The sequence below is a fragment of the Drosophila willistoni genome, chromosome 3R, assembly GCF_018902025.1.
Source record: "Drosophila willistoni isolate 14030-0811.24 chromosome 3R, UCI_dwil_1.1, whole genome shotgun sequence".
NCBI lineage: Eukaryota > Metazoa > Arthropoda > Insecta > Diptera > Drosophilidae > Drosophila > Drosophila willistoni.
Window position 1 is genome coordinate 958,744 of NC_061086.1, and position 14,211 is coordinate 972,954.

At 35.5% G+C, this 14,211-nt stretch overlaps 1 protein-coding gene across 4 annotated transcripts in view; it reads right to left on the reverse strand.

Moving 5' to 3' along the window:
• The window catches only part of LOC6650061 (protein pangolin, isoforms A/H/I/S), a 47,570-nt gene that overhangs the window by 16,367 nt on the left and 16,992 nt on the right, over window positions 1-14,211 (reverse strand). For all 4 annotated transcript variants that reach the window (XM_015176868.3, XM_047013494.1, XM_002072530.4 and 1 more), the window contains 4 exons: window positions 10,587-10,698; window positions 4,735-4,822; window positions 4,558-4,638; window positions 4,347-4,496 (listed from right to left, as the gene is read on the reverse strand). In XM_015176868.3, coding sequence (XP_015032354.1) covers window positions 4,347-4,496; window positions 4,558-4,638; window positions 4,735-4,822; window positions 10,587-10,698 — 431 coding nt within the window. The remainder of the gene's footprint in view (window positions 1-4,346; window positions 4,497-4,557; window positions 4,639-4,734; window positions 4,823-10,586; window positions 10,699-14,211) is intronic.

The following is a 14,211-nucleotide window of genomic DNA, read 5'->3' on the forward strand; positions in this document are numbered from 1 at the left end:
GCAGACCAATTAATCTTATTTATTTCTACTAAACTACCATATTTGATTAAAATCGGACTAGAAACATGTAAAATATGCGTATAAACGTACTTTACTACGCGGTCTATAAGGGCAGAATTGGCCGTTGGCTAGTCATTTTCATTCATTTTACATTAGCTTGACGAAAGAAAGTGAATTTAATTCATCAAGTCGAATAGTATATTCAGTTTAGTTCTATGATTACACTGGTTAACACCTAAACAACGAAAACACCTTGAAAATGAAGACTGGATTGCAGTCAATTGAGGTATGATCACGAAGGGACCCTGCTGCTTTTTTCTGAGGCATCAACTTCGAGATATTTGCCAAAAAGCTAGCTACGTTCCTATTATATTGCCTAGCAACATATTTTTAGGTAGGTGTCTTTCAACTTTACGAGCTGTACGCGATTAAAGACAAAAAGCGAACATTTTTAGCCATTTTTATACTCTTGCAAAAGGGTTATATTAAATTTGGTCAGAATTGTGCAGCTCACACACACCGATATACAAAGTACATTCTTGATCAGCACGATGAGACGAGTTCATATGTCCGTCTGGTTCAACCCAAACTCCTCATAGACCGCAAGAGCTACAGAGCAGAATTTTACATGTAGGCGTGTATATACCGGATTCATATATACATATATACATCATATAGCTGCCATACATACAACAAAGTCACGAACAGTAACTTTTCTCAATAACTTCGTTATTTTCTGAGCTATTGTTGTGAATTTTAAGATTGACTGTGCCAAATTTGATCAAGATCGGGTAACAATATTATATAGCTCCCATAGGAACAATCTATGGTAAACAGGGCTGTATTTCATTAGAAAAAGGTATATTTCTATCAAGAGCCCCCAATCCAATTAATTTTCGCTCCTTTTACTTTCGAACTCTACAGGTTTTATTATTTTACTAGACGTACTAGGCAGGGAAATTTAAGAAATTGTTCCTCATATCGAAAATTGTAATTTTGGCTATGGCGAAATTTGCAAAATACAACCCAAACACTTTTCACGTGTAAAACAAAGAAACATGTGCATACCCTTGCAAGACTTGTCTTACTCTTCCCTTACCAATGCGGAAAGAACGGTGAAAACTATGTGAAAGAGTTATCCGACTTTTTTCAAAGTTGACAGAATCAGTTTTTTTTTACACCCGTTAGTTAATTAGTTTTGTGATAGTTGCATAACTAGCAAAAAATGAAGTAAATAAGTCGTCTTGCCGACTTAGGTATACCATACACCAGTAAAGCAAATATTTCAAATTTATTAAACAAATGCATTTTCACATGCTTTTTACAAGCATATCATAGTATCTCGCTCACTCAAGCATACGAGCACCCTAGCGCCCTCACCAGCCAACGGCCAACTCCGGCCTTATGGAAAAACGTTCATATGCATAACTTGGCTATTTTTTGTCACAAGGTAGAAAATTACAGGAGATAATCGATTTTTTTCAAATTACGGGGGCGAAAAGGGGGGGTTAGTATAGTGGTTGAGAAAATCGGCTTTATTTAATTTGCGGGGGCAGTAGGGGGCGTGGAAAACATTTTAAACAAACTTGATAACTGTACACACTACACGAGTCTATATACCAATTTTATTGCTATTTTGTAGCTGTAGCTTTCATAGTCTCCGAGATCTGCGTGTTTATACGGACAGACGGACATGGCTAGATCAACTCGGCTGTTGATGCTGATCAAAAATATATATACTTTATGGGGTTGGAAAAACTTCCTTCTGCCTGTTACATACATTTTGGCGACTTTAATATACCGTTTCACCCTATGGGTCTATGGAATAAAAATTGTGACCGAAATTTCTAACAAGCACCCGATATTGATGCCGATCGTAACAGATATATTAAACTAACAAATATTAATTTCGTCCGGTCGAAATTAACGAAGTTATTGATAAAAGTAACTATTTTCAAGCGATCATTTCTAGTGAAGAAACTCAGAAACTCAATTTCCGAATTCTATTTTAAGCTCGCGCAATACTGAATGACTATAACAAAACCCAACTGGTTTGAACAAATGTAAAGCAAATGAGTCTGTTAAATTACTGCCCTCCATCCATATGTACTTGATATTTAAACATACACAGAAATTGACAAAAATCGAGACAATGATATGTCAATTCCTTCTGAATAAACTAATTCGTCCAGTCGACTTCGATCTACTCGATCTAGCCATGTCCGTCCGTCCGTTTGTATGAACACGCAGATCTCGGAGGCTATAAGAGCTAGAGTCACAAAACTCGTGTAGTATGTAAATGTAATTGCAATTTTGGCAACGCCCTCTTACGCCTCCAGAATTTACATAAAACTGTTTTTCTTAAAAAGTATAACAGCTAGAGACATAAAATTTGGTTTATATAGTTAGCGCGCAGAAATTAGTTGTTCAAACTTTTTGCCACGCCCCCTTCCGTTACCGGAATTCACACAAAACTGATTTTCTCAAAAACTATGACATCTACCGACAGAGACACGCAGATATTGACCCACTTCCGGCCCCGCAAATTAAATAAAACTGATTTTCTCGAAAAATAACAAAGCTAACCAAAATTAAAATGTAAATTTTTTTAGTATGCGCCACGCTCATTTCCGCCTCCATAATTTAGAAAAAATCGATTGCCAGCTGCAATTTTTTGACTATCGCAAACAAATTCGGCAGACCAATTTATCTTATATATTTCTACCAAACTACACAATTTATTTGAAATCGGACTAGAAACATGCAAAATATGCGTATGAACGTATTTTACTATGCGGTCCATAAGGGCAGAATTGGCCGTTGGCTAGTGGCGACGCTAGAGTGCTCATGTGTTTGTAGAGTGCACGAGATAGCATATGGTATGAGGCATGTTAAAACAATTTAATAGACATACATTTGGTTTTCGAAATTTGAAATAATTATTTCACCTGGTCTATGGTATACCCAAGTCGGCGAGTCGACTTACTTACTTCATTTTACTATACAGCGTCTCGCTCTATTAAGTAGCCTAAATAATTCAAGCTTTTATTATAAATATTATAAAAAATTTAAATTGTGGTAGTTTTTGCGACCTTTGTGTTGTTATATAAAATTTTTGATCAGGCTTTAGGTCATTTTTTCAAATAAAAATAAAAACGTTGTTTTTGAGTTTATTTATTTTCTGATATATTTCGGTTGCGCAGCGGCAACCGTCTTCAGGGCAACTACAATAAAATACAAGAACATTTAACAATTATGTGTTAATAAAAATAATTGTTAAATGTTCTTGTATTTTATTGTAGTTGCCCTGAGTTAAAAAAATTTAAATTTTAAGAACAATAAAGATATTTGGAAGAAATCAGAATTCTCGCACCTTGTTTCTGCACATAGTCGTTGGACCCAAACTTGAGTTTGTGAAAGAAACATTGAAAAATAAAAGTCGAAGTTTGTATACCCTTGTCAGTTTATGTTTTAGAAAATAATTCCATATGCAAGACAGCAAACCACGCCTTCCACAGTACATACGCAGATTTTTAAATACTTTGAAATGCTTTTGGTCGAACTAATTTTAAATTTGATTGATGATTTGACTTGATTTGTGTACAAAAAATTCCCTTTTAAGCTCAAAAATATAGTATTGAATTGGCTGACATGTATATACAAACTCCGCTTGACGTTCTAAAGTTTATGGCTAAATTAATATCGATTTATTTATAAAGTTCTTCAATAAACTTTCTTAATAACATTAGTTTTAAACTAAGTCTATATGATATGTAGGATATTAAAATATTTGAGTTTTGCGTACAATGTACGTTCTGTCGCATTTTTTCGAATTGCTTTAAGGCTTGACTTTCGAGTTAAGGGGCAACAAAATTCGAACGTGAGGCGAATTTTAAGGGATGGTGTCTAATGCGCAGGCGCTTCGCCAATGAGAAAGCCAATGAGAGAGTTCATATATCGAGGATGTTTGTCTATTTGTTACTCATAGCTGTATATGTATTCGCGCAAGTTGTGAAGTGAGTTGTAGATGAATTAAAGATGGCGACTGTTAAGCGCCCACCCACGAAACGCTAGAGAATACCCCCAGTACCCAGAAAACTAAAAATTACACAAATTATACACATAATTTTAAACATTTTAAAGTTCATCCCTATATGATTGGAACGACAATGTTTTTAAAAAGATTACATCTAGGTTCAATAGTCACCACATAAGCAAAGAAATGCTTTATGTCAGAATTTTACATACTTTTAGCATTCGACTAATTCTGCTCTACTTCAAGTTCACTTTAATTGATCATTTAAGAGAAAAAATGAAATTTAGTTGCAACATATCCTACAACTTACCTTGGATACCGATTATTCGTTGTTGTGTCTTGAGCGCCGCAGTCTTGTTTAGAACTGGCCGCAACAATTGCAGGATGGGAATTTAGCACATGATGAGATGTAGCATGGACTGAAGGCAACAGGCTCGGTGAGAATCGGAATGGAAAATCGCTACAAAGAAACCAAATATCTGTTAGCGGCCTGCATAATGTAGCGGCGATTTTTAAATTACCTTGAGAGCGTGGTATTAATTGGTAAGGAAGTGGGGTACGGGGTCCTAAAACTAGATGCTGAGTATACAGATGGTGTATGCCTAAAACGTTATGACAATATATTGTATACATCAAGTTTCAAAAATTATGTTTAAACATTGGTTAGTCGACAATCCGACAATCCGGAGAACACTTACCAAGAAGCTACTTGGGACATTTCTGGACTCAACATTGGATAAGGGTATTGACTTGCAGCAAACGGATATAACGCTGGACGTGTAAGAGCTAAAAATAAGATAATTTTTAAATACTTTAATTAAAAAAAACTATCCAAATTCGAGAAAATAGTATAAGCAACCAGCAAACCAAACTTGGTAAAGGGTAAAGCTTCTGTTTTTCACGATTAAAACAATTATCGGTTGAAGTCCCTCTTTCTCTTTCAAACAAGCTATTACAAGAATTCCCTTAACAATTGATAAAGGCTTTAAGGTATACAGTAAGTTGATTTCGAAAATATGTGCATACAAATTTGTTAACATTTGTTCTATCAACATTGTACGATCAGTTCTTTGGGAGAACCCATTACGCCATTCCACCTAATTCATTAACTGTCTTAGTTGCTCTGATGCTGATGCGTTTCAATTGATTACCCGCTAGAACGACACTCTCGCCCAGAAACTCATTGAAATCTCGAATGAAAGGGAGGTAGTAGTAAATGCAATGTATATGACTGCTTGTAGAAGCCCGTAAAGTAGATGTGTAAATATAGGATTATTTAGCAATTTTTCTCTTCGCTCAAGCAGTTTTCAATTTAATTGAAAATTTGTTGTCCTTTCTCTATTTTGATCCGTCGATGTCCCCGCCCGTGTGCGCGTCCTTTGCACAATACAATTCTGTCGTTGTTGTCATTTTTAAGTTTTTATTGTTGCCTACTGATGCTGGCTGAATAGAACGGAGTGCAGGGCGACTGTCACTGTCGCTATAATCACCCGCTGGCAAATAGGGCTCGGCATGTGCCGCAGGCCACTCTGGCAATGTGATGAAGACTTGAAATTGAGCTAGCGACAAAAAGGATGTCATTATTATGTGGTTGTGCAACATGTTTTTATTCATTACGTTGTTGTTGGTAGACTTCGAATGGGTCACAGAATATAACTGATATCTTTCCCCTTCTCATTTACTCGTCTGTCATGCAACCCTTAAGGTACATATGTATGTATACACATATATAATTCTTAAGCGGTGCACTATCAATTTCAAATAAGGGAAGTATTTGTTGAATATATTGCTGTTTTTTGCGACAGATCCTATGTATTTGTAATGCGCCTGAAACAGATCATCATTGGACCGATAGTTTCTTATTAGCAATTTTTGTCTTTATGTGCCGTATTAAAAAAAACATTACAAACATTTTAAATCTTGTACTCCGTTAATTTCCGAGACGTTGTATAACTTTAAATTGAAAATTTTCTGTTGTCGTGCGCTTCTTTGATGTTGTTCAAAGTTATTACTTTACCTTCGCATCCATGTGTATAGTCTTATATAATATGGATGGCATTGAAATCATTTGAAATCCATCGATCAGATAAATGTCGCATGTGAACTACAAAATGAGGAGAAAGACCGCTTCATCGATGCCATCTATACCCGTTCCACTTAAGTCGCGCATATCATTACTCGAACATCTAGAGAGGCATGTGGCTCTGCTCAGGACGATTTGAATCGTGATATACAACCAGATTATGCAGTATGGTTTTGCTCAACATTAAGCCCCGGGTTCTTTTTGCGTGCAGGGTCAGGACACGGGGGTTGTTGGCAGCCCTGTCAACACCCCAGGTTATATTCTGAGCGACGTCCTTTTGAGCATTCTGCACAGAGGGCGGTCGCACTACTTTATAGCCGTTGAAAGGAAAAACGCCCCTATTTGTGTTCTACTAATAGACCGGCAATTAGTCGTTTTTATAGTATTAAAACCAGATTTTGTCAAAATATAATTTGCATTGTTATTTTCAACTTAAACCCTGAGCCACATTACCTAAAACCGAACCATTAAACTGTTTATATTCAACATTATATAAAATATCTATGTATGACTAAATTTGCTAGAGCAATTTTGCCTTTCGTTGAAGTTGAAGTTTGGTAAGGTATAGCTGCATGGAATGTTACAACAACTAAAGACCTTTCTAAGTATATTTTTGATTTGCTCTAAATTTGTATACCCTTGCAAAAAGGGTATATTAATTTTGGTCAGAAGTGTGCAACGCATAGAAGCATCTCCGACCATATAATGTATATATATTCTTGATTAGCACGACGAGACGAGTTCAAATAGCCATGTCCGTCCGTCTGTCCGTCCGTCCGTCTGGATCAGCACAAACCGTAAGACCGGAGCTACAGAGCTGAAGTTTTGCATGTAGGCTTGTATATACTGCACAGGTTGTATATCTCGGATTCAGCCGGATGGGACCACTATATCATATATTGTAGTGAAATAGTGTGTTTATTACACCTATAAACGACTCTGCCAAATTTATTAAGATCGGGTGACTACATCATATAGCTCTCATAGGAACGATCGGTCGAAAACAGTGACTTTTCTAAATAACTTCGTTACTTTTAACGCGATTGCTTTCAAATTAAATTTTTGTCAGTTTAATATATGTATCTGTTAGTGAATGTGCCGAATTTGATAAAGATCGAATAACTATATCATATAGCTCCTATAGAAACGATCGGTGGAAAACAGTGACTTTGATCAATATCTTTGACATTTCCTATGCTAAGATTGTAGACCGTTCTTTCGCAAACATTAGCCTATTTACCTTTAACGTCTTTCCACTTTGATGGCTATAGGTAAGGAAAGAGATACCAAAAAGGTTGCAAGGGTATACAAACTTTGACGCGGTCGAAGTTAACCCCGGCCCTCTGGTTTAGTATTACATAGTAAAATCGACTACGTATCCATAATAATCAAATTTTTTGTTACTTGGATATCTTCGCTGGACGGCTAAATATTGTCAAAAATATCGGGACAATGTGTTTACCGAATAAACATTATAACTTTGTTTAATAAATACATATTATCTTATGAATGGAAATAATGCTTTCTGCACAAACGCAATAACAGTAATATATGAGGCCTATGATAATTGGTTCAAACACTCATTAATCTCACACATCTGATTCGGACAAATGTGTGTAATGTTTTTATAAATAATGAAGTAAGTCGTCTCACCGACTTCGGTATTCACCAGGTGAAAAAATATTTTAAATTTCGAACACCAAAATCCGCCTTTACGGACCGCCTAGTAAAACGTTTATACGTATATTTTCCACGTTTCTAGTCCGATTTTAATAAAATTTGGTAGTCTGGTAGATATTAATAGGGCTCATTAGTGTAAATTTAAGTTTCATTTTCTTTTAATTTTCGGGGGCGGAATTTGGCGTGTCAAAATTTTGAAATAAACTTGACCACCGTAGGTATTACAGGAATCTAAGTACCAAGTTTGGTGACAGTAGCTCTTACAGTCTTTGTGATCAGCGTGTTCGAACGGACAGACGGAAGTACACGGCTAGATTGACTTGTTGATCCTGATCAAAAAAATTTATATTTTATGGGGTGCTTCCTTCTGCCGGTTACATACATTTTGGCGACTTAAATATACCATTTTACCGTACGGGTGCATGGTATAAAAAGTTTATAGAAGAACTTTTATTGGTTTCAGGCAGGGTTCTTATGTTTTGTCTCTCCCAACGTTTAGTATTACGAACGAAAAACTTCACAGTTGTGTAAATTATTTGGAATAACAAATAAGATACGATAAGTTAGATACTTATTCCAAATACGTTTGATACGACAAATTGCATACGTCCAAGGTTATTGCCCAAATATAGCCTACCATAATGGAAACTTCTCAACTTATAAACTTATCACTTAAAGCAACAGATTTTGGACCAGACTTACAGTTAGTTAGACTGTGTACCCATCATGATAGTTTTCTACTACTGCTTTCTTACCAACAGGCAAAAAAGCTCAAAAACATACTACATATTTTAAAAAGTATATTTTCCTCCAAAATGCGGCCTACAAGCTTAAGTTGCTATGCGATTTAAATTAACATTGTTAAAATTATAGATTACTACGCATATAGTACCCAGTATTTTTTGATAATCGTATAAGAATCTTTGAATACTGTTCAAAACGAATTTTTCCCTTATTCATATGAATCGAAGTTGGTACTTTTGAGTAAAAAATACGCAAAAGTTTTTTAGGTCGCTCACTTGGGAGATTTTCGCACATATGTATATATTTAATAGGGTCGGAAATGTCTTAATTTTATAATACACTCTGCAAGCAAATTACCTTTTGACCAATTCTTTTTATGAAAGCTATATGATATAGTCATCCGATATTGTGCAATTTGGCACAGTCATTATCAAGTTAATAAAAATTTATTGATACGAGTAGTAAATTGCCTGCATTATACAGAAGCTCATATCCGATGCGCTATAGCTCGATATAAATGGTATAGGAGGCCAGACACACGGACTAACATTATTATATGAACCCGTCTCATCGTACTAATCAAGAATATATATACCTTATATAGTCGGAGATACTTCCTCCTTGCCCGCTGCTGACAAAAAATTAATGTACCCTTTTTGCAAAAGTTGGAAAATATCGAGAAATATTGCCAATGAAACACCGTTTATTCATTTATAAAGTTAACGAACTGCATATTTAGGATTAACGGTATGTTCGTTCCTATGCCAAATTATTTTTATCTCAAAAAAAATTCGTATACTTTCGTGGCCTCTACTGCTTGATACCCGTTTGTTGCTTATAATAATAATTATTCTAATCCAGAATTAAAAAAACAAACAATACCGTTTGGTACTATCACAATTTTCCAAATAAAGCGCTTTCATTTTGAAACAAACTGGGGGACGTTATGAGAATAGGCCCGACCACATATCATCACCCCGCGTGTCTGTGTCATCAAGCTAGCTGGGATTTTATTATGTTATTCAATTATTAGTACGATGCTGCTGCTATTGTAAGGAATCATAAAGCCGTGTAATCCACAAGCAGCTCTTAAGTGCATGCCTTTTATTTGCGCCGCTGGTCCCCATTAGATCGGCCGACCCGCAGTGTGTGGGTATTACTCTGGGCTCTATTCCTCTTGACAGTCCAACCACCGAATTGTGCCGCACCGCAAGCATTGCCACTCCACTCAAGCTGGCAAACACGGCGAGGGAAATTTGGCAGAATGGATGAATCAATTTCATAATATACCATACACACAAATACAAATAAAATCGCATCATGTGCAATTATTATTCCATAATTTGTTGAATTTCGTCTTTAAAGTTGGAGGGTGAAAAAGTCAATAGCTTGCGGTTGGGTTACCCAGTCGACCAGACGGAAGGCGGCGTTTTCATTGTTGATTATACCTGATCTATGTGTTCATTAATCTGAAAACTTGGAACTGTTAGACAATTTGCATCGTAGGATGCTTGAAAATTTTTGGAATAACAGTTTATAAACTTCTCATTTGCAATACTCGGGCATTAGCAGCAGTAATACCGCAGTGTACCATGACAGAGTTTAATGAGGTGTTCCATGTATAAGGCTAATTCAGGTAATTTTTTTATTCAGGACAAAAAAAATAAGTCGTAAAATTCCTAATAGACAAGTATTTAAACTTCCTTTTCTCTGCGTTCATCTTATCGTGTATTCCTTTTCTCAAGTAGCTCTTATTGAACGAGGAAAATATATTCAATTTTCCTTAGTGGTTAAGCGATTTCAGTCAATAATGGAAATTTTCCGCACAATTGACAATTTATTAACTGATTGTTCACCTATAGTACTGAGCACATTTGCATTCCGAAAAGTTGAAGCTCATTTTAATAAAAGCCCACTCCCCCGAAAGTTACGGAGGAATAGAAGGCATTACCTGATGAAAAAATTGGCATGCTTACTTGAAAATCGCAGTACGGCTTAACTAAAAGTCTAAGTATAGAAATACGCATACATAAATAATCTTACCTATAGCTTTGGGATCCAATTGGTACGGCGGTATGCCACAATGCGCGGGAGGAGGTGTTGTCATTGGGTCTCCATTATGGCAGAAAAAAGGAGGTAGTCCTATTTTATTTGCCTGTAAGAGATTTAAGACAGTTTTATTTGTGTGTAAAATAAATAAACTCTTCAGATTTCGTAATACATTTGAAGTTCGAAATAATTGGTAGATTTAAAACGACCCTCAAAAGAACAGGCCCTCCCAGACCAAGAGCCCTATCTCACAAGTCGGAGACTGAATATATGCGAAATGCGCATTACATAGGAAAAATTTTATTATTTGTTTAAGACATCGAAGATTTGTCCCTTTACCAACAAACTACAACTATCGTTAAAAGCATCTAAAATAAATAATATGTACACATGTATGTGTGTAGATACAGTGCACATACATATGTACATATAATGTACATTTGAAGTACATATTCGTAAGATTGTAGATTATAAAAAACGGTTAATTTTACTTTAAATAAAAAGAAAACGACCTTTGTCTTGTTTCTCAATAGTCTTTATTACATTTGAATACTATGTGATACAATTTATAAAATCCATGAAACGCATGACGCAATACCTATGACCATTCCCCAATTAGAGATGAATCCTGATCAATTTCTAACGAGAGACCAAGAAATATTGTAATGATGTATGGAATTTTTAGTTCATGCTGTATGAAAAAAGAGTATGTATAGTATGTTTAAAAGAGAGTATACGCTTAGCTGTTTATATACATTTTTAAATACGTGTATTTCTGTTTGCAATTTGTCTGTGGTAAAAATAAGTAGGTATGTATGTATGTATGTAAGTATGTATGTAGGAATATGTGTGCTCTGCAAACGAACTCTTGTAGGCTCATTGGCCTAAGGGGTTGAGGATGTTGGGGAGTTGCGGCCTTACGCCAGGATGAACTACTATGCATCAACAAGAGGAGTTGAGGGCATTAAACTTTGCATTTCGTTGGCATTGTGACCTGTGCTTCATCTTTGTGGTGTTCTCACCATACTGAACTCTCCACCATTCCCGGGACTATCAATAAGGCAGAAAAAGAGTTAAAGAGAATGACTAAGAACGCAAAATGGAAACAGAGACCAGTAAAATGAAATAATTCAAAACCATCATTAACTTTCCTAAAAAATCGTGGAAATAGGCTTGACTATTTCAAGCAACTCCTCTATCTCTTGAATTTGTGCTTGTTTCATGGAGTAAGCGAAATTTGTACTTGTTTGATACACGGCATTTTGAAGAAATAATAGGCTATGGTATCTTTAGTAAATTGAAAACAACACTTTTACACTTTTTAACATTATGATGAATTATATGAACGAGAATTATGTTAATTTAAAAATCATTTAGAAATTTTAATTGTGTTATTTTTTAAAGATTTTTCCAACAAATGTATCCCGGAGCAGTAATTTAAATTAAGTAGATAACTCGTCGCGGCGACTTTGGTATACCATGCGCCAGGTGAAAAAATATTTGAAATTTGAATGTATGTATTTTTAATTCTTATTACAAGTCTCATAGCATTTGCTATCTTGCTCACTTTTACCAACACACGAACACTCTAGTGTTGCCACTTAAACCTAGTCGGTGGCTCAGTGGAGACCTACTAAATCTCCCAATTTGTTGTTCTCGAATTCGAACCCCGACGTAGGTGGAGTTTCCCCCTGATGAAGCAATACTAAAAGGTAGTTCCGTCGGGGATAATGGAAACGATTGTGGATAACGAATAATTTTCTTCTAGTGTTGCCACTAGCCTACGGCTAACTCCGGCCTTAGTAAAACACGTTCATACTTATATTTTCCATGTTTTTTTGTCAGATTTTAATAAAATGTGTTAGCTTTGTAGAAGCTTCTGCCGAATTTGATGTCGATTACTAAAAAATTACGAGAGGCAATCGGTTTTATATAAATTATGGAGGCGGAAGTCGGCGTTGCAAAAATTTAAAATCTTTATAATCTGGTGACTTTAACTTTGTTAGTTTTCGGAAAAATCAGAAATTTAGGCGTGGCAAAAATTTTAGATAAACTCGAACCCTGTACATATTACACGAGTCTACATACCAAATTTGGTGACTCTAGCTTTTATAGTCTCCGAGATCCAGGTGGTCATACGGACGGACGGACATGGCTAGATCGACTCGGCTAGATAGTATGTACAGTGTTCGAGTTCATTTTAAAATTTTGCCACGCCAACTTCCCAGTGGTTTACTATGCGCGCAGACTATAATTATTTAAAATTTTTGTTAGTCTCGTATAATTTAGAAAAAAACGATTTCCCCCCGTAATTTTTTGACTGTCGAAATCAAATCAAATTAAAATCGGATTAGAAACATTCAAAATTTACTAGGCGGTATATAAGGGCGGAGTTGGCCGTTGGGTAGTGGCGGCACTCGAGTGCTCCTATCGTGCTCAACTCTTACGAGTGAGCGGGATAGCATATGTGAAAAGAATTTAATAAAGTTATTTACTTTTTATCATCGCAAATAAAAACATTTCATTTGAAGCATGGTATACGAAAGCGGCGAGACGACTTACTTTCTTCATTTATAATTGATTGTTAATTCGATCTTTGTTAAATTCATATGTATGTATTTTGAATTTAAAAACGTTTATCGGTGCTCCAGCACTCAGTTTTGATCCTAATACTAATTAATAATTATTCAATTATTATTTTGGAGACAATATTTAACAGACCTTCAAACTTTCGATACATATGTACATTTGTATTTGTTGATACACAAATAAATACATCATTGTGAGAATAAATACATGCTTATATCTGTATCTATGTACATATGTATGAATTTTTGTATACATATACAAATGTACGTATGTGTGTTTAAGTTATCGCTGATGTTGTCGTACTTGTTGTGGCTTGATGAATAAAACAAAAAACAACAAGCAGCAGCGGCTACAACGGCAAACGAGTCAGCGAAACTGAAAATATGCCTTTGATGTAGCCGCCGCTAAACGAATATAAAACGTGCCGCCAACGCCGCTTTCCCGCTGTATATACATATACATAAGTATCCACATACTCGCACATACACATATACACACACACACACATATACACTTATGCATATACACCCGCTGCCACCCCATGCTCGAAAACGTATGCAGACATACTTGCCTCAGTTTCATCAGCCGGCAGGCAAGGTTCGTTTGCGCCATATGAATTTGTCGTTTTGCTACTTAGCATACAAATACATTGATGTACCAATCTATATATGTATGTATGTGTACGTATGTACATACATATATAACTTGTGGAAATATCGTTAACATGTAAGCGTATATGTATAGGCATGAAATATTAAATGGACACGATCGATACTATATTAAAAATTGTTGTGCTTTGGATGTAATTCTTTAGTTTTTAAATCATGAAATAGAATGTTTATGATATCACCTTCTGTTCCGGTTTTTCAAAAAACTGCATTTTTATTTATAATACATTCGGCTCTCCAACAACAAGCACGAATTTCTGTTTTCTTTAATATGTTTATTAATCCCTATTACCTCTAAGATCAGAAAATAATTTTGAATCCTTGCCAAGGGAATTTATAGATTCTGGTCTTAGGATTTTAAA